The 19,703-nt window shown below is 47.6% G+C and overlaps 1 protein-coding gene across 8 annotated transcripts in view; it reads right to left on the bottom strand.

Annotated features, from left to right (window-relative positions):
- Positions 1 to 19,703, bottom strand: part of MTSS1 (MTSS I-BAR domain containing 1) — a 161,096-nt gene that overhangs the window by 16,676 nt on the left and 124,717 nt on the right. For 7 of the 8 annotated variants that reach the window (XM_052651618.1, XM_052651622.1, XM_052651623.1 and 4 more), the window contains 4 exons: positions 18,833 to 18,917; positions 16,134 to 16,225; positions 14,683 to 14,757; positions 534 to 691 (listed from right to left, as the gene is read on the bottom strand). In XM_052651618.1, the coding sequence (XP_052507578.1) occupies positions 534 to 691; positions 14,683 to 14,757; positions 16,134 to 16,225; positions 18,833 to 18,917 (410 nt within the window). Of the gene's footprint in view, positions 1 to 533; positions 692 to 10,401; positions 10,414 to 14,682; positions 14,758 to 16,133; positions 16,226 to 18,832; positions 18,918 to 19,703 lie in introns of all 8 variants that reach the window. The other variant, XM_052651621.1, reaches the window with a different exon arrangement.

The raw sequence follows: 19,703 nt of genomic DNA, 5'->3' as shown, positions 1-19,703 counted from the left end.
ATTTTTATCAGCCTCAAGAAAAGCTCCAGCAGAACTTTTCAAGGCATTCAACTAATTGACTTCAAAACTAAGTGCATTGATTCACTGAGGCTTTTCCCCTATTAACCTCACAGTCACTCCTTGGCACTCATCTCGGTCACTGGGTCTCAAAATCAGCTGGAGGACTTGCTTCAAGAGCCCAGATGCCTGGGTGGGGTTCCCAGCCCCAGAGCTGTGGGTTCAGTAGGTCTGGGTTGGGTCTGAGAATGCACATTTCTAACCAGTTCCCAGGTGATGCTGCTGGTCTGGGGACCAACTTTGGGAACAACTCTGTGGGGCCATCTTGAGGAGAAAAAGTAAGCGGAACCACCATTGCTCAGAATGCAGAGAGAGCCGTGTGGCCGTCAGCAACTTGTAGACAAGTGCTGGTCCATAATCCTAACTCCACCATCATGATTCCTGACACACCGCAACTTCTCAGTGCCTCCAGATAAACAAGGAGGGTCTCCTCAGAACTGGCAGTTTAAGCCTTCTGGAACTTTCCACTGACTCACAATCACGGGCCGCAGCATAGAAATGAAGGTGCAGAACCGGCCACGTTCTTCGATCAAAGCCTTCCGGACAGCTTGCTTCTCTGTTTCTTCCAACAGGAGATACTTGTCATTGACGTCTTGGAGCGCGCTGTCCAGCTGGGGCTGGATGTCACCTCGCCCTGTAAATGAAACAAAGCCCGGAGCTTGGCTTGCTGAAACAGCAGCTCCTGGAAGCAGTGTCCTCCTCCCTCAGGTCCCTGCTGGAGCGGAAACCACAATTCCCCAGGACTTCTAAAAAATCATTTATTTATACCCAGAAAGGATCTAAAGAAGCAGTTTTTCTAGGATCAGCCATTTCCAATTTCTAGTGCCCAAAGGGGATGCTTATCCTGATTTATTTATGACAAGTAAAATGTCCTGGGGTAACATCTCCTGATTTGCATTCTGAAGAGGCTAAGGTATGAAGAACAAGTTGAAGGCCTGTGGATGTTTCCAAAAATGGGCACAAGCTGGTTTTGTTGGGTCATGCTCAATAAAAGAGCCTCTGTCTGGAAGAGAAGTGTCTGTCCCGGAATACAAAGGAGGCTAGCATCAGCTCTCCTGGCTCCGAGGAGCCCCTGGGACTCCCTGGCAGCTAGTTTAACTCCCTAGTGGCGAGTCCTGAAGGCCCTTCCTGTAGGACAAGCTCAGCAACAAAAAGACCCGCAGTCAGAGCTCTGCTGGTGGAGGACTGAAGGGGGCCTAGGTACTGAGGCTGGCCCGTGCCTGGGAATCACCTGGCCCCATCCACAGACCCCAGATACGGAGAGGCACCCATTCCTAGACTTTTCAACAACTCAAGAACTTGCTGAGGCAACTGTCTTTATAAATAAAGTTTTATTTGCACACAGTCACGCCCATTCATTTTCAGGCTGTCTATACCCGCTCTCATCACAACTGCTGAGTTAAGTTGTTGTGACACACACCATTTGGCCCCTGGACTGAGAATATTTACAGAAGTCTGGATAAACATGGATAAAGCTGGGCAAATAGACACTGTATCAGGGGGTGTGGCTATTGTAAATCTGATCTGAGGACAAGAAGGTGACCATCAGGAGACCAGCTCATGAGCTTCCACACTGGGCTCCCATGCTCACCTACCACCTGAACCAGAAAAAGAATCTCTGAACTCCTTCTGGACAGAAGCTTGGACTCTCCCAGCCTAGCCTGCAGTGAAATGCTCTCTGTATATACAACAAGTACTCAATAGGTGTTTAACAGGTGTATACAACAGGTACTGAATAGGTGTATACAATGGGTACTCAAAAGGTATTTAATAGGTGCATACAACAGGTACTCAATAGGTGTTTTAAACAGAATGTTAGCATGGAGGGGGCACTACGGGTTATCCAAACCAATCTGCTCCCAGTTCAGAGGAGGGGAGAGGGACGACTGTCCGGGGCCATGCAGGGGCAGGAAGTCAGAGCGCACACCGCCTGACCCTCTGACTCTGGGTCCTCCTCCTCCTTCCCAGCTGCCTCAAGTCGAGGGACTGAATTCCACCCGCCACCTAGAAAGGGACCTGGCCAGTCACCATGCACCCTCCTCTTTAAGGATGCCACAGAGAACACTTAGATGCAATGTGTTATTTGGTTTGAAAAAGTACAGAGTCAGGGAAAACTGCCTTGAATGTAGGAATATATTCTGTATTTTCTCACAAGCAGATGAGAAAGCTTCCTCTGGAGCCAGAAAGGCAGTCAGGCGTCAAGAACATCCAACTAGCAAAAGTCACTGGATTTTTGGTAGGGGTTAAGTTCTAGGAGAAGAGGACGACAGAAGATGAGATGGCTGGATGGCATCACTGACTCGATGGACGTGAGTCTGAGTGAACTCCAGGAGTTGGTGATGGACAGGGAGGCCTGGCGTGCTGCGATTCATGGGGTCGCAAAGAGTCGGACACAACTGAGCGACTGAACTGAACTGAACTGAAGTTCTAAGTTAGCATAAAAGGGGAAAATCGGGGGCAAAGGTCATCCCTGAAAATGCCTTAGATGGCATTCCAGTACAGTCAGTGGTCTGTACATGGAGTCCTAACTGGTCAGGTGAGCATATGTGCTGGGTGCAGCAAAACAGTGTTTAATTCCATGCAGAGGGATTTTTTATCCAACAATTATGTGAGAATTTGTGGCTCAGAGGTTAAAGCGTCTGCCTGCAATGCGGGAGACCTGGGTTCGATCCCTGGGTTGGGAAGATCCCCTGGAGAAGGAAATGGCAACCCACTCCAGTGTTCTTGCCTGGAGAATCCCATGGACGGAGGAGCTTGGTGGGCTACAGTCCACGGGTCGCAAAGAGTCGGACACAACTTAGTGACTTCACTTTCACTTTGCTCTGAGAACTTTTTGCTGTTATCAGCCACCATCCCTCCCTGACCCCGATAATTCTACCTGTTCTTCCAGTTTCTCTGCCTGGGAGCCAGTTTCACACATTACCCAGCTGCAGAGTCACAGGTTTCATGAGTTTTTGTAGACAAGAAACTTGTTAAAGCACCCTTCCATTCTCCAGGGGGACTTGAGGGGAGGCGAGTGAGCGGGCACCCCAGTCCCATGAAATTGAGAATTTTCCCTATTCTTTTTTTTTTGACTGGGCTGAACACCAGGCAGAATCTTAGTCCCCCGACCAGGGACTGAACCCATGAACCCTACAGGGGAAGCATGGAACGCTAACCACTGTACTGCCAGGGAAGTCCCAGTGGTTAGGACACTGTGCTTTCACTGCCAAGGGCCCAGGTTCCATCCCTGGGCAGGAAACTAAGATCTCAAAAGCAAGGCACAGCCAAAAACTTTTTTAAAATAAGTAAACAAAATGCTGGCTTGTGCAGCTGAATCCACACACACTGATTGTGTATATGATACAAGCCCTTTGGTAATGAAATTCTCTGTTTCTCTACCACCTGTCAAACAGCCTGGCCAAGCCTGCAGTGAGGCCCTGTGGTTGTGGCTGGTCCCAAGCCTTCTTGTAAGCCTCTCAAGCTCTCCAAGGATGCTCCAACTAAGGGACCACGGAGGACCACGGACCAAGTCAGCATGTTCTTAACTCCAGAGGCAGAAAGTTTAATTATGGTAGCAATTTCTTTCAATACTAGCCTATAATTATAAGAAATTGGGGAAATGTGTATCTTTACTTCCTTTCACAAGTAGTAAGGTGAACATCTATCTGTGATTAATGACACTGATTTCTAAAAATACAGACATAGGAAAGCAAAGTGACTAGAACCAAGTGTTACCTAATCTGGTAAATATAAATTTAAATCATTCTATGATTAGTCAAGTTATTTTAAATATGTATTATGTTATAATTAAAGGACTTTCAAATTATAGTATTCTAAAATAAGTATAATCTGTAAAGATTGCTATAATTATCGTCACAGTGAATACATTTCCATGTGGGATATATCATAACCTAGAAACACAATGTTTATTTCTTAAATTCAGTAACCACAACATCTATTTATAAAAAAAAAAAGTGGAAGAAATTATTCCATGTCTCAGTTGGATATACTGGTTCTTACAGTCATTTTTTAGGTCCACAAATTTGGAGTTGCCTCAGCACTGATTTAATATACAAAAGCCCATTCATTTGCCTCCCATCAGCAATGTTGGCAGAGCCGCTGCCGATGACTGCAGCAGCTCCCGTGTGGACTTGACGCCGTCTCCTCTTTCGTCTCTGCTACTCCCACCCTCACTGCGCCACCTTGATCTCTCACCTGGACGGCTCCATCCGCCCCTAATAGGTCACTCTGACCGCATTTGGACGAGCTTGCCTGGAACAGCCCTGAATTACTTTCAAAATGCAAATCTTCTCTCTTCTCAGTAGCTCCCACTGCTTTCAAGAAAGTTCAGTGGGGACTCGCCTGGCGGTCCAGTGGTTAAGATTCCACACTCCTAATGCAGGGGCATGGGTTCGATCCCTGGATGAGGAACTAAGATCTTGGATCCCACCGCACTGTGCAGCCCAAACAGTAACAAGTCCAGTGTCGTGAACACGGCCTGCCCTGCGAGACGTCCGTGGGTCGGCTTCTGAGGCCGGCCTCAGGCCCTGCCCGCTTCTCTCCCGTTGCTCCAGCGTCCGGCTCCACCCCCTAAACATCCCCTCTCCCTCCGCCCCAGCTGTTGGCCATCTGTTCATTCTCAGGTCACAGTTCTTCACAGAAGCCCTCCCTGAACCTTCTCAACCAGACTAAATTCTTGTATTTAATTCTCAGAGATTCCTTCAACACAGCCTTCACGACACTCCTCCCAGTTCTCATTTCATCTTTACGCCTCCAGTTCTTCCACGGACGCCAGTCTCCCCTGGTGATCAGGAAGCCCCACGAGGACAGAAACCACAAGTATTTTTGCTCAGCACTGTATCTTCTACCTCAGCACACCTGCCTGGAAGGCACATACTCAAATATTTGCAAGTGAATGAGGCCTTGATAGGAGCTTCCCAGGTGGCTCAGTGGTACAGAATCCCCCTGCCAGCGCAGGTGCCACCGGAGAGAGACTCTGGTTAGATCCCTGGCTTGGGAAGACACCCATGGAGGAGGAAATGGCAACCTCCTCCAGTCTTCTTGCGTGGAAAATCCCATGGACAGAGAAGCCTGGTAGGGTATGGTCCATGGCGGGGTCACAAAGAGTTGGACATGACTGAGCGCCATGAGGCACTGAATACCAGCACGACCTGAGTTTACTGACTGGTCCAACCATCATGCCCTTAAATGGCCTAACACTGGAAAACGAACAATTTCCAGGGCCGCCCATCAGCCAAGAGAAGAGAGGGCTTAAACAGGCTTTCCAGACAAAATTCCTGAGTAAAGCACTGCTTGTGGCCTTTTCCGTAAAAAGTCATCTCAGTCTCGAGAATTTTTTTCCCCTGCGAGTTTCCAGGTCTTGGCTGGATTCATGCTGGAGAATTCTGATGAATACAGCCAGCAGCTCCTTTACTTCCCTCAACAGGGGAAATCATATGATTATTCTCTTTACAAAAAAATGCTCCTGGGGCAAAAGCACTATTAATAGGCAGCAGGTCATGGACCAAAGCAGAACCCTCAAAGGAGAAAAAAAAAATTGGTAAGTAGGTAGGGAGAATTCACAAAGCTTTCTGGAATGAAACCAAGATTCCATATTTTCCCAACATTTACATTTTCCTTAATCTTTACATAAACGTTCAAGGCAGGAATTAACACCTCCATTTGACAGAGAGGTAAACTGAGATTAGGGTGACTCCTCTGTGGCAGTCATGGAGAATGAAAGAGAGGCACCAGAAGTGAAACAATTTAACCCTGTGAGAACTGTGACGGGCTCGCAAGTCAAGAAAGGCAGGACTATACCCCCATTTGCCCATCTAGCCCTGCACCACACCACCCGCTCAGCGTTCTCGGGGTTAATCAACACCATGGCGTGCGGGGAATGGGTATTTCAAGCACGTCGCCCTTTTTAGCTTCTGGCAAAACTAACACCAAGGAAAGCACTGGGCTCCTGTTGTGTGCTCCCCCTGCCCCCTTAAACGCATCTTGCCAGCTTCTAAATGCAGCCACAGGGAAGCCAGGTGACCCACACCTTGACAAAGTCTCCTCGTGCACAGGGACATTTCTCCGCATCTTTTCGACTCCTGCAATCAGCCATTTGCAGCCAGAGTCACAAGCAAGACACCTGACGAGCTGTATCAGGCCAAGGCTTTCCCAGAAACCAGCTCTGCAAAGGAAAGGAGCTCACAGCTCTGGGCCTCGGGTGGATCTGCTTAGTCCGTTTATAACCTAGCATTCCCAGGTATGAAATAGGAATCCCCTGGCCTCTGAAGACCCCACACTTTCACCACATATGCAACAGTCCCCTGCGGGAGCTTCTTCAGTTAGATTCCCACATCTCTACCGACCAGAGTCAGGGATAGCTCACTGAACCACACGGGGTCTAAAGAGGAAAGCCTGACCACTGCTGCTGTTAAGACAGAAGGAGTCAGGCTGCCCCTCTGGTATGCTTTTCCCCATCAGCCTGTTAGCCCAGGCTGGCACGGCTGGCTGCATCCACTGACCTCTCCTTTCTCCCTGCTCACTCTGCTGATGGCTTTACGTGGCATTTCCTGGGCCAGAATGTACGTCAGGACGCGGCTCTCCAATGCTGACTCTTTAAAAAGTCCTCCCCTGTCCACTGCACACAGGCTGTCCCATTGAGTAAAACTGCACCCATTCAAATATTTCGCAGGCTCCTCTCACACCTTTCCCAAGCATGGAAAGAAGCAGTGACTCAACAGTCTTCCCTGCTGTGTTATGTGCAGTTGCATCTAAACGTCCAGAGAGATCGCAAGGCTACAAGTGGTCATACTAGCCCTGGAGGGTCTCAGTGATCACCTGTCTGCATTTACAGCCACTCCCTGCCCTCAGAGGGAACTTTTCCAGCTTTGGTTCCAATAGAGAACAATCGTCGGTTTTGGCTCAAGGTACGTGTTTCCCAATCGCACTGATGTGGCAGTCTACCCCTTCCAGGGATGCTCACTGGAGGGAAGCGGGCAGTGGAGAAAACAGCCTAGAACCATGGACCAGCTCTTTGTGCCCCGTCATCTCGGCATTCAGGAAGGCTTTTTTATTTTGGGGTGTCATTCTGCAGAGAGCTGCCATGCATCAGAGGGAGGTGGTTAGAGAAAACATCCAGGGGAGACTTCTGGTGCTGCTGGCTCCTTCCAGGGCTGGGTCTCGCAATCCGGATCGCCAGCAGTTCCGGGCAGGCTGCCGCCAGCTCCATGCTCACTCCAGTGGCCCAGGAGGTCCTGGGGGGACAATTTCTGACCACGCCTGGAGGCACAGCCATGGCAGATGGGGTTAACCACTAGAAGGGTCTCTTTGTGTGGGCCGCACCTCCTTCTGAGTAGTCTGCTTCTTCTCCATCTCCCCTAACTCAACAAAGGGAGCAGAGCCTCTGCACTATGCCCGGCAAGGAAGCCAGGTGACCCACTAACCGATAACCTGGACTTCAGATTTGTAGGTGGGAGCTCCCTCTGGGCAAGAGGGCTCCCAGGGCTACTCCTCTTCAAAAACTGAAGCAGCGGGGTGGTTGGACGGGGCTGAAACACACTCGGTTTTTACCACTGAGGCAGGGAGAACCATCCACTCAACGACTGTGGTTTCTGGGGCATCAGGGGTTTCTGCCAGTTTCATAAAGCATAGAAGAAACCGGCCAGGAAATGCAAACATTCACGCTGATGCGGCCAGGGCCCGTGGAAACCACTGGGCCAGTGAAAAGGATTCAGCATCACTCCAGCTTTCTGCTTTCTGTGTATGGAGGAAAAGAAGGGTGATGGGGGGAAAAGTCAGTCTAGAACGGGGTCTGATCAGAAATGGGGCTGAGAAATAGAACCATCTGGAGGCAGGTAGCTGAGGATCGGCAGTGGAGGTCACTGAGGCTCTCAGTTCACCCCTAAAGCTGACTCAGGGTCACACATTCCATGACCCCAACCCTGCAGCATGGTCACCCTTCCTTTTGGTTCTGGTGCCCCCGTGTAAATGCTGATGGCTCACACACTTCCCTGAACCTTGAGCAGCCCCTGCCCCATTCTCCACCAGCCAATCCCTTTTCATCTTCCTCATCACCTGCCCACACCAAGCGTAAACGGGTTTCTTGCGCCTTGCCCCAGTACTGCACCTTCTGCTGATACTCATCACAGTGCTGAGTACACCAGACTGAACTGCAGTTGACCCTTGAATAATACGGGTTTGAACACAGGTCCACTTGCACATGGATTTTTTTCAATAAATATAGAATCGGCATCCAAACCCATGGGTTTTTCATTTGCAGACTGAACCAACCGTGGGTTGTGTACTGTTTACAATCCTTGGTGGGGTCCGTGGGTTTGGAATTGTGGATTTGAAGGGCTGACTATACTACTTGAGCATCTCATAGTATGTGGCAGACCCTGGAACGAATCCCCTTGAATCCTGAGGGACACCTATAACTGGCTTGCCTCCACCAGAGTCTCTGTTCCTGGAGGGAGCAATGTACCCCTGTCTCAGTAGACTTCATTGAGTTATAAATGTCTTCCCTCTGGGGGCCCTCAGTTAACTGCTCATGCAGGATTCAAGGTAAATACTTCTGAAGGAGTCAAGGTAAATACTACTGACCCGACTGAAAGAAAGTTCCATATATATATATATATACATGTATTTCTTTTGTTAAACCAAAACATTTTAACTATCATGAAATGTTGTTAAAATACACATGTCCAGATTCAAAAATGACTTAAAACTTGCAAAATAAAATTTAAGAGGGCTTTAAGTCAAACAGCTTTCTTACATGTTTACGCCCAAGCTCACTGCTATGATCCTATGTCACTGTGGCTGAGCTCTGGGAGCCGGCCCCTGCAAGACAGAGAACTAGAGGGGCTGCAGGGACTCTTCCTAGGATGAGTAGAATCCAAGTCACAGAGTCAAAGGGCTGTGTGGTTCCTTCACTCAGCCCTAATCCCACTGCCCATCATTTAAAACAAATAGCATGCCCCATTTATACCATAGACGGACTCACACCAGGCTTCCAAGCAAAGGTTTTTAATAAAACTTTGTGTCCTCAAAAGGCCACATATTATATGATCCCCTTTATAAGAAAGGTCCAGAACAGGCAAATCCATACAGACAGAAAGCACACGAACGGCTGTCAGGGGCTGAAGGGGAGGGAGAATGAGGCATGACTGTTTTAAATGGCAGGGGACATCTTTCTGGGGTGATGGAAACATCCTGAAATTAGACAGTAGTGATGGCTGCACAGCATTGGGGATGCACTCAAGCCAATGAGATGTACACTTTAGAGGGGTTAAAATGGTACATTTTATGTTATATGAATTTTATCACAATAAGCAGAAGAGGGACTGTGTCTTACCTTCCTCCCAAAGGTACACTAAGCTGTGTCATAACCACAGCATTGAAGACTGGAAAGGATTATCACTTTTAAAAAGTGGGGGACATTATCCCAATGTCACCGTGACAGGAAGGAGGCAGAGTTGTGTCCCCCGAGACAGCAGGTCATCCTGGCCCCACCTGCCAGAGGGGACCCGTGTGGTTTGGGTTCCTCGTAGACGACAGAATCCAGTGCAAATATCTCTTTAGAGCTGTTCAGTGCAAAGGCTCAGAGAACACTCAGGCACACTCAGGCAAGGTAAACCACATGGACAGCCCACAGACAGACCTTTCCGAGACAGAGGGACAGCCACGAGACGCCAAAAGCGACCTGAAGTTTTAGCGCTACCGCCCACAGAATGAGGGTCAACATTTAGTCAAGAAGAATCACTGCGATTATTGAATTTGAAGATCTGATTCCTTCAAAATGAAACATTCCACAAACTCTGCTGAAATAAGAAATACTTTTGATTTTTTTTTTTAAATAAATGATTGGTTTTGAAAAAACCAAATGGTCCTGGGCAGACTAAGTTAAAGATAGCTGGTAAGCTTAATAAAACCAAATCCGATCTGGGAATTATTTTGAGAAGTTATTAAGTATAGCTCTCCATGTTTTGTCTGTGATGTAAATACACACATATACACTTAGATATGTAAGTATGCATGTATTTTTTTTTGCTGTGGAAATGAGGGTTTAAGTCACTCTGTATTTCTTTTTTCCATGAGTCTAATACTGAATTATGAGGATGTAAAGACTCTTAGAATGTTAAGCTAACCCGTTAAAGGGTCAAATTTCAAAAAAAAGGAAATGATTGGTTGAAACACACGCACACACAATTTTCTTAAAGTTATGGAAAATTAAGTAGGCACCATTGATTGTTCTGAACTGGGAGGAAAACTGGAGCAACTAGCATAGGTCTGGACAACCACGGAAAGCCCACAGCAAGGACCACACCGTGACCAGCCACCGGAGATTCAGGATGACAGACTTACCGAGAGCGTCCACTGGCAGGGGGCACACGGTGAGAAAGTGCAGGATACACAATTGACACAAAAAGGAAAATAATAAAGTCAAACTGGTATTCGGGCAGCAGTCTTACCTGTGTTAAAACAGCCCACGGTTTGCCACGGAATTTCATATCAGGGCGAGTAAACCCACAGCCACTGAGAGCTGCAACCCAGGTTCCCTCCCCTGCCTTGCTAACAGTCTTTACTTTCTATCTAAACAGACATCTTCCTAGTTTGTAACTGTCAGTCCTAGAGAATGCAACTACTTTTTTTTTTCCTTTTTTTCTTAAAAAGAGAGATGAAGAATATATTCTTGTAAGAAGTCAATTAAGATGCTTTCACAAGAAAAGCTTTTAGGTGTAATTTATTGTAACTTGGAAAGTCACTAAGGAAACCAAGATCCAAAGTTCAAGCTGGGGTGAAAATGAAAAAAAAAAAATTTTAAGAACTTAAAACTTTCATATAACATTGAATAATATGGGACTCTGGGAGTCTGTTTATTAGGTTTATAAATCAGCTCTGCAATCTCGGGTGAAAAATGACACATTCCACTATTTCAATGGTCAGGCTCAAGGGTTAACATATTAAAATGTTCCAGCAATTTCCTCCCTCAATGTCTCTAATAAAAGTAGTTATAGATGGAAACGGAAGGCTTTACCATAATTATTTAGGTGAAATTAATAACAATATTGAGGGCTTCCCTGGTGGCTCAGAGGTTAAAGCGTCTGCCTGCAATGTAGAAGACCTGGGTTCGATCCCTGGGTTGGGAAGATCCCCTGGAGAAGGAAATGGCAACCCACTCCAGTATTCTTGCCTGGAGAATCCCATGGACGGAGGAGCCTGGTGGGCTACAGTCCACAGGGTCGCAAAGAGTCGGACACGACTGAGCGACTTCACTCACTTCACTTTAATAACAATATGAGAACTAATTAAATGAGAAATAAGGCTGCTGACTGCATGGTGAGGTGGCAGAAGTGGGCAAACAGCACAAAATGTTTCTCATTTCTGATCCGCTCTTACTTCCCCCAGTTGGGTTACAGCCAACTCTAGGACTTTAAAAGTCACGAGCCGATGTCAAGCAGCAGGGCCTGATGAGGGTTCAAGAGACTCCACTCAGAGCCTGAGCTTCTGGGCCAGTTCCACACTTATCTACCCTCCTGCTACCTCTCTCTTGTCACCCTTACCTGTCAGCAAGACTGACCCTGCCCCACGCACGGACCCCTGGCCCTCGCCTGGAACTTCTTGGAGGGCAGGGACCCTCTCTCCCTCCAGCCCCCAACTCCCCACCTAGGTTTATGCCCTATAGGTATTCAAGAAGCCTGTCTTCCACAAAAATAGGTATATTCACCCACGGCTGGAGCATGTCAAGGTTTATGCCCCATAGGTATTCAAGAAGCCTGCCTTCCACAAAAATAGGTATATTCACCCACGGCTGGAGCATGTCAAGTTGTTTTAAAATGATTTTCAGATAAAGTCTAATCAAACCCAAAAAAACATTAAACACTTTTTGACAGTGATATTTAAATACCTTTAGGCTATAAACTACCATAATCTACAGGATAGTAAAAAAGTGTCAAATACAGAATGTGGCAAAAGGTGATACAGCTGCAGAGTGAAATTTAAGGTAAAATTAGTCACAAGCGAAAATCACATCCCATATGTGTCTATGTCAAAGGGAATGCCAAATCCACAGTTAAATGCATAAAGGCATTTAAATGTTGAAAAGAAGAGTCAGAAGAATTTTCAGATCAAAGATCACAGTTTTGAAAAACGGAATGACAAGAAGCTGCTCAATAACCGCCTGAAAACACATTTAAAAGGAAGCGATTATTGGGCTGTATAAACCAAATTTAGTTCTATCAAGACCAAAAAAAAATGTATTCAAGCCATCCTAACACATGGTGCAAATCTCAGAAGGATCTACCAATACGTTATAAGCCAAAAGTCTAGGAAGCTACCACTTGAAGGGGATGAAAGCGATGAGAGGCATCTTAGCAAAAAGGGAAACTTCAGCTAACCAGACCCCCCAAAATAACTGGGAGCCTCAAATAAGCAGATTTCCTCCAGCCCTTAACCTGAAGTGCTCCTAGTCCATTCTCAGGCCATATATCTTCTAGAAGAGCACGTCAGAATTCACTCAGAAGGATGACTCTGGTACCTCCTAGGACACTCCAGTCACCCCAGAAATACACCAACGTGAGTTTTTAAGAGGCACGTACATAATTTAGAAGAAAAAAAAATTTTATAAAGGAAATAAATAAAAATAGTTTTCTAGTTGTTCCCTGGATCAACTAGAAAATCATCCGGAACCCTCGAAGCTACTAATCTGACTTGGCTTGTAGACGTAAGAATACAGTCATGGCTCTCTAGAATACGGTGCCCAAGACCATCAGCTATATGACTGGGGTTGACAAGATGGATGCTTCAGAAACCCCTGATCACAGCCTCCACTGTCTCAGCCTTCAGGTCCAAGTGCCTCACAACCAAAAGCTGATTATTCCCCAGTCCCAGGACCAGCAGCATCTTCTCACGTAATACAGTCCTGCACCCTATGTTTCCTGACTTTTTCCATCCGGCGCCTTGATGGGGAGCTTGTTACCCTCTCTCCAGACAGCCCAAGCAGTGCTGGGCAAGTCTAATTGCCAGAAACTTCCTCTTATGTTGCATTGCAATCCACCTATCAGGCATTCCCTGCAGGTCCAAATTCCGCTAATTGGACAATGCCAGTGACTTTGAGTGACAGACAGAGACTGTCTCAGTCTCCAGGCAGAATTCAGATAAAAGGATTATCACTGCAGCCAAGAACTTGAGGCCTCTGAAAAGAAAATTCTGGAAGAGAGAAAGTAAAACAGCTACTTTTTCCTTACCTCAACCTTTCCACCAAACTCCCAAATCTTTTTCAAGTCCATAGACTTGGACCCTCTCTGCAAACCCATTCATCTCTCTTATCTCAAAGCTGGCATGGTGTCAATTAGGTAGAGTTCAGCTCCAAATTTTTACCAACCTGTTCTTCCATGAAACCTCAGATACAATGGAATAGGGTGGCAGTTTTATTTACATTTACCTCTAGACTCACTAAAATGTCACTGGCTACAAAGCCTATTCCACTTGTGGAGTACTAGCTCCCAGGTGCCTAAGTTAGAATGTAAATTGCAGAAGCACCAAGAACAGGAAAACACATCCGGAAGGAACAACTGGGGCCAATACCAATGGAAAAACTGATCGTGAGTGAAAATCCTGCTGCCTTTATATCGACACGGTCTCCTGGTTATTATAAGAACTGGGGGGCGGGGGGTGGGGGGAGAGACGACATTTAGCTTGAAAAGTCTGTCCTATCCTCACTCGCCTTCTACCAACGTGTCCCATCTCTCCAAATGTTTAATTCCAAGTGAGAACCACTTGCTTAGGAAAGGGGAACTTTGGCTTTGGAGATGTCTACCTAAAAACGTTGTCTCAAACACACGCTGAAGACTACCCACCCACGGACCATCCTGACGGGAGGGGGAACCAGTTCATCAGCAAATTCAGAACCGGGTATTGAAAAGAAGAGTCTAGAGGGAATATTACATTCTCAAGTTCAAGAAAAGAGCCCCTATATCTTGTCAGGTCTTTAATAAAATGCTTGCAAAGTGGATGTAGCTAGATTTTTTTCTCTTCAAACTCCCAGTTCAAGCCGGAAGAGCAAAGCTGGGTAGCAGATCTGGTAATTAACTGGTCTGTAAACAATGATCGGCTAGGCGGAGGGGTCTTACACCAGCAGTCTCACTTTCCTTACCTGGCTCCCACCGTCAAGAACACCCATGAAAAATCTCCCTATGCAGGCAAGATTCCCAGCTCCCACTGCAGGCTTTTCTAACATTTTCACAAGACTTAATAAAGGGTTTTGGAGATTATAGGCTATGAAGGATGGAGGAGAAAATTACATAATTTATGCAATAATTACTATAGAACATTTGCATAGAGGCTTTTATGTACTATCCCAAGGCTTCCAAAAAATTTATAGGTCTCATCACAACGCACAATAGACATGGCAAATTTTGGAGATCAGGTTAGGGGAGGGAACAAGTCAAGTACCACTTTGTATCTCAAATTAACAGATACTCTGCACTTGGGGACTTTGGTTCTGATAGATTCTATTAGCTCCTATCTGTTCACAGGACCATTATATGTAAGGAAGTCTGATTGAAGACTTCTACTTCAAAGAAAAATCAAGCACGTGTTCATTTTCCCAAAGCAACATATTAATGGCAGGATTTGTAGAGTTACCTTTTTTGGCTTTCTTCTGCAGTTTCAGTGTATCTGAGGACTTCTTTTTTATCTCTTGGCGAGCTTTTTTATATTCTGAGAGAGAGAAGAATATTGAACAATCTTACCATTTAGCGCAACAGAAAACATTTTAGCAACAGCCATTGCTTTTATCACTGAAAGCATAAACTCTGACGTGCAATAAATAGCTTTATTGGAATATAAAATGGTAAAAAAATCTTCTGATGCCATTTTACAGCTAAGAGGTCATGAACATGAAAACCGACAAAATGCACCGGGGTCTTTTCCTCCAGCATCCACTCATACCAGCTCTGAGAAAAGATGGCACTTGGGAAGACTTCAATAAAAATGTTAAAATTCACAATTTCTCAGTATAAGTAACAGGAAATATTTCCAGTAATTATCTACTTTCCCAAGGCCCAAATCTACAGGGCTTCACTCCAAGAAGAACCCACATGGTTAGATGCTGGCCAGATGCTACAATTCAAAAATGAGCATCTCAGACTACAGGAGAGACTAGACCACATGGCAGAGAAGTGGGAAAGGCCTTACGTTCACATTAACACTGAGGCTGGAGGCTGTGGACCCAGGGCAGGGGCAGCCCACACTGCCCACAGCCCCACCAACACTTTTCTCCTCCCCCCTCAGCTCATGCCCACCCCGAACTTTCCCATTTCTGTTGCTGGCATCTCCGTCACCCAGGCACAAACATCTGAAATGACAGTTGGCTCTGATACTTCTCTCCTCTGCTCCCCTCATAGTCGGTTAATCACCAGTTTGACCAGTTCCCACAGAGCCACCCCCGTCCTTTCCCTCCCGCCCGCCCTGAGCCTATCAGGGCTCTTTTTTATATGCCCTTGGCATCACTGCCGGCCCACACGCTTCCCCTCCACCACATTCACTGCAGGTTGTACGATGCTGGGAGCAGGGTCTCCTGACTCTTCCACACCGCCAGCACCCCTACCCTTTGGTTCCAGGAAGACCGACAGGGGTGACGTCCGTCTGGACCACTCACTCCCTAGAGCCGGCACGTGAGGTTCTGAGACCCACCGGTTAAAGGTATATACAAAGGGAATGGCCAGTTCTGGGCAGGAGACTGAAGGCTAACTTACATCATTAAAAGTCTGGTTTCCAAAATGTGCTGAAATGCCTGAAAGTGTGAGTCTCTAGCATTTAAGCCTGAGGTTACAATCACTTTGAATTTAGCTGGTCGCATCTGAGGCCATGGGACAATGATGGCACCACTGAGTGACACCGCATGCCCCAAGCCCAGCACTGAGTCCTGCGCTGGGATCACGTCCCATCCCTCATCCTCCAACACTGAGACGCCTACAGGAGCAGCGGGGGAGGAGCGGGTCCTCCGGATGACATCAGCGACCCCAGCAGAGGCACAGGCAGCAGCCGCGACCCGCAATCTGAGACTGACGTGCGTCAGCCACCTCGCCCCGTACCTTTCGCGTGGTCTTTATCCAGCTGGTTGGCCACTTTCTTCCATTCTTCCATCTGCTCTTGAAGCGGGTTTATCAGACAATCGATTAAAGCACTTGCACAGAAGGACAAAGAGAAGGAGAAATCACACAGATATCATCTGTGGTCACGGTTTACACTCGGTTGTCAAAACACACCCGATCATAATTACCTGAAGCAGGACAAGGCAGTACCCTAAGCCCAAGTTCACCTCCAAATCCCCCAATTTCACAATGACTGTGTCCTCAAAATGCTTTTCAATGACTGTTTAGAAGCTGTACACGTGACTGGTTGGTGTGACCTCTTCTCATTGCCTTTTTAAAAAATTCCAACACTTGTATTCACAATCAAGGTTGCAGACCAAAGGGGCCATGCCCCTTGCTGCATAAGGGAACTGGCTGGAGAGCTTTAAAAGAGAAGACACCTGGGCCTCACCTAATACTTGGTAGAAACTTGGGGTGGGGCCCCAGAATCACTTTAAAAAAAAAGACCCACATGACTCTGCTGTGCATTCAGGAAAATGAGTCATGACTGCGGACTGCGGACAGCCTAGAGAGGGTCAGAGGGATGCGGGTCTCCAGGCACACCCCTTCTTACTGTGTGCAGGTTCCCCAGGCACACCCCTTCTTACTGTATGCAGGTTCCCAAACAGACTGCAGTCAGACAAGTGCAAAGACAACACCCCACAGAGAGAAAGCATGAGCCAGGGGACACAGGGCTTTCTGTACAAGGGAAGGAAAATCAACCCATGCCTACGTCAGAGAGATGTTGTCGAAAAATTAGAAAATACCCATAAGCTGTTTGAATGATGTTGGTGAGAACTACAACAAAGGCAGTTCTCAGACTGCTTTTTGCTCCTGAGCCTGCTGAAGATCTCCAAATTCTAGGTACAACCTCCCCACTTTCTTACCAGGGTCTCCTGGCAGCTCCCACCCTCGTACGTCCTCCTCCAGCCTCACTCCCTCCAGGTCTCCATTCAGATTTTTCTTCTGAACAGAGATGCTCCCTGACCAGCCGGTATCCAGCAACCACCATCCACCCGACCCCAAGTGTTTCTCCTCCTATCATTCATTACTGACAGTCCGGCAGGTAGAAAATTCTGTAGTGTCTGCAGCGTAAGCCCTGTGAGTGCAGAATGTGGTCCTAGTCAGGGCTATGCTCTGTACACCTACGACCATGCCCGGCACATAGTAGGTGCTTGATGCACGGCGGCTGATGGAACTGGCATCTCTTCATCACTATGATGGAATGAGGGTCACAAGACTGGCCCAAGGGTAAACAAGATGATGGGTGCGGGAGGAGGTGCAGGGGGCGGGGTGCCATCAAGGGGCGCACTCCCCAGGGGCGAGGAAGGGAGGAGGAAGTTCGATTTCGTCACCAGCTCCAGTGAGTGCTTTCCGCTGTGTGGACACTGTGTACATCTGCACGATAGCCCTTCAGGGATTCGTACACCCATCTGCTAGAGGCTGAGACCCCAGCCCCATACTGCAGGACACTTGTGGCCAGCCGGGGATTCAAACCCAGGCCCGGCTGACTTCAAGACGAGGCGCGTTTGCTGCTACATTTGGCAACCTGAGATGGCCCTGCAAGAGGGTCAGAGGGCTTCCACCTTGGCAGCCTCACGCAACTCGCAATTCACAAAGCAGACTGAGGACAACTGATAATTATGCTAATCTGTTTGGAAGGACATCCCACTCTCACTGGAACATCGGTGACTCCAAATCCCCATGCTAGCCACTGTCACTTCTACCCATTGTGGACGCACGTGAAACAGACAAGAGGCTAGCAGTGTGGAAGGTTCTGCGAGCCGCCAATGCCCTCCTAGGTGGGTCTGCAGGATGCGCTCAGGGCCCAGGTAACAGGAGGGCAGTGCACACCCCACTATCCAGCACGGCAGCTTCTCCTCCTAGGAGGTTCCTGTAGGGGTGGGGCCCAGAGGTCTCAGTGGGATGCCCAGCTCCCCACACTGATGGAGAGTGAGGAGACACATAGAGATCCCAAGGTGGGGGGTATGGGCTCTACAAGGCGGGGACCCAGGCCATCCGGTTCTCCACTGTATTCCCAGGGCCCCGACCAGTGCCTGGCACACAGCAGTGTTGGCTGCTCAGTCATGTCTGACTCTATGCGACCCCATGGACTGTAGCCCACCAGGCTCCTCTGTCCATGGGATTCTCCAGGCAGGAAAAGGAAACGGCACACAGCAGATGCCCAGTGAAATACTTCCTTGGGGACTTTCCTGGTGATCCAGCGGTTAAGAATCTGTCTGCCGATGCAGGGGACACAGGTTTAATTCCTGGTCTGGGAAGATCCCACGTGCTACAGGGCAACAAAGCCTGCACCCCACCACTACTAACGCCTGTGTGCCTAGAGCCTGTGCCCTGCAACAAGGGAAGCCAGAGCAATGGGAAACCCGCTCCGCACGCGCAGACCAGCCCCTGCTGCTGCAACTGGAGAGAGACCACGCGCAGCGGCAGAGGCCCAGAGAAGCCAAGAATAAACAAGCAAACGAGGAAGCTTTTTCAGTGAGTGAGCAGCGTGACAGGTAGTGATGAGAGACGGGCTGTGGGGATTTCACGTCACCGGGAAATCCGCGCTGCTCAAGGCGCGTGATGCTCCTCGCCAGCGCTTTATAACCTGAAGTCATCAGGGCCGTCTGAGATCTGGGAGAAACAACAGTCCTCACCTGGAGAACTGCCTCAGCTTGGCTTCTATGCTCCGATGCCTCATGCACATCCTGGTCAGGGCGGATCCGATCTCCCTGGTGCCACCTGGGAAAGCAATAGAAGCAGACGTGAGGGACGGGAGGCGAGTCAGAACCATGAAGACCCTGAAAAGAATGAACAAACGGAAAAACCAGCCAGATTTCACTGCGCCATAACCCAAGCCACTGTCTTTCAGACTTCTCACCAGGCTTGTGCACGCACACATAAACGTGTGTGTGTGTGTGTGTGTGTGTGCGCGCGCTTAGTCGTTCAGTCGTGTCCAACTCTTTGCTACCCTATGGACTGTAACCTGTCAGGCTCCTCTGTCCATGGGATTTTCCAGGCAAGAATACTGGACCTTCCTGACCCAGGGACTGAACCCGGGTCTCCTGCATCACAGGCTGATTCTTTGTTGTCTGAGCCACCAGGATATGGCTACACATCTTGAAATAATCACCAAAATAAAAGCTACCTTTACTATATATAATAACACCCTCTAATATTTTCTATTGTTTTCAATTATACTGACTATGACACAGAAGTTGATTTTACAACCCACTGGATCAAAAATACTTCCCAAGGAAGATGATTAAAATAGTATCTGATATTTAGGGAAAAGCTGTAGCTCCGTTTTGTTTTCCACTTTTGGCAAAATCATCCTTCTAGCATTATTCAGAACAGCCAGTGAAGCTACTGTATAAAATCACATATTCTAGAATACAAGTAAGGTAGAGAAGAGCAGGGCTAAAGCAAAATGAAACAATAGGGATTTTTTTTTTTTTTTTGATGGCTTTGGGTAACACCAACATGAAAAGTCCTCAAACTCAGCCAATGTCAAAGTACACTGAAATA

This window comes from Budorcas taxicolor, chromosome 14 (genome assembly GCF_023091745.1).
Source record: "Budorcas taxicolor isolate Tak-1 chromosome 14, Takin1.1, whole genome shotgun sequence".
Lineage (NCBI taxonomy): Eukaryota > Metazoa > Chordata > Mammalia > Artiodactyla > Bovidae > Budorcas > Budorcas taxicolor.
This window is presented reverse-complemented; position numbering and strand designations above follow the sequence as displayed.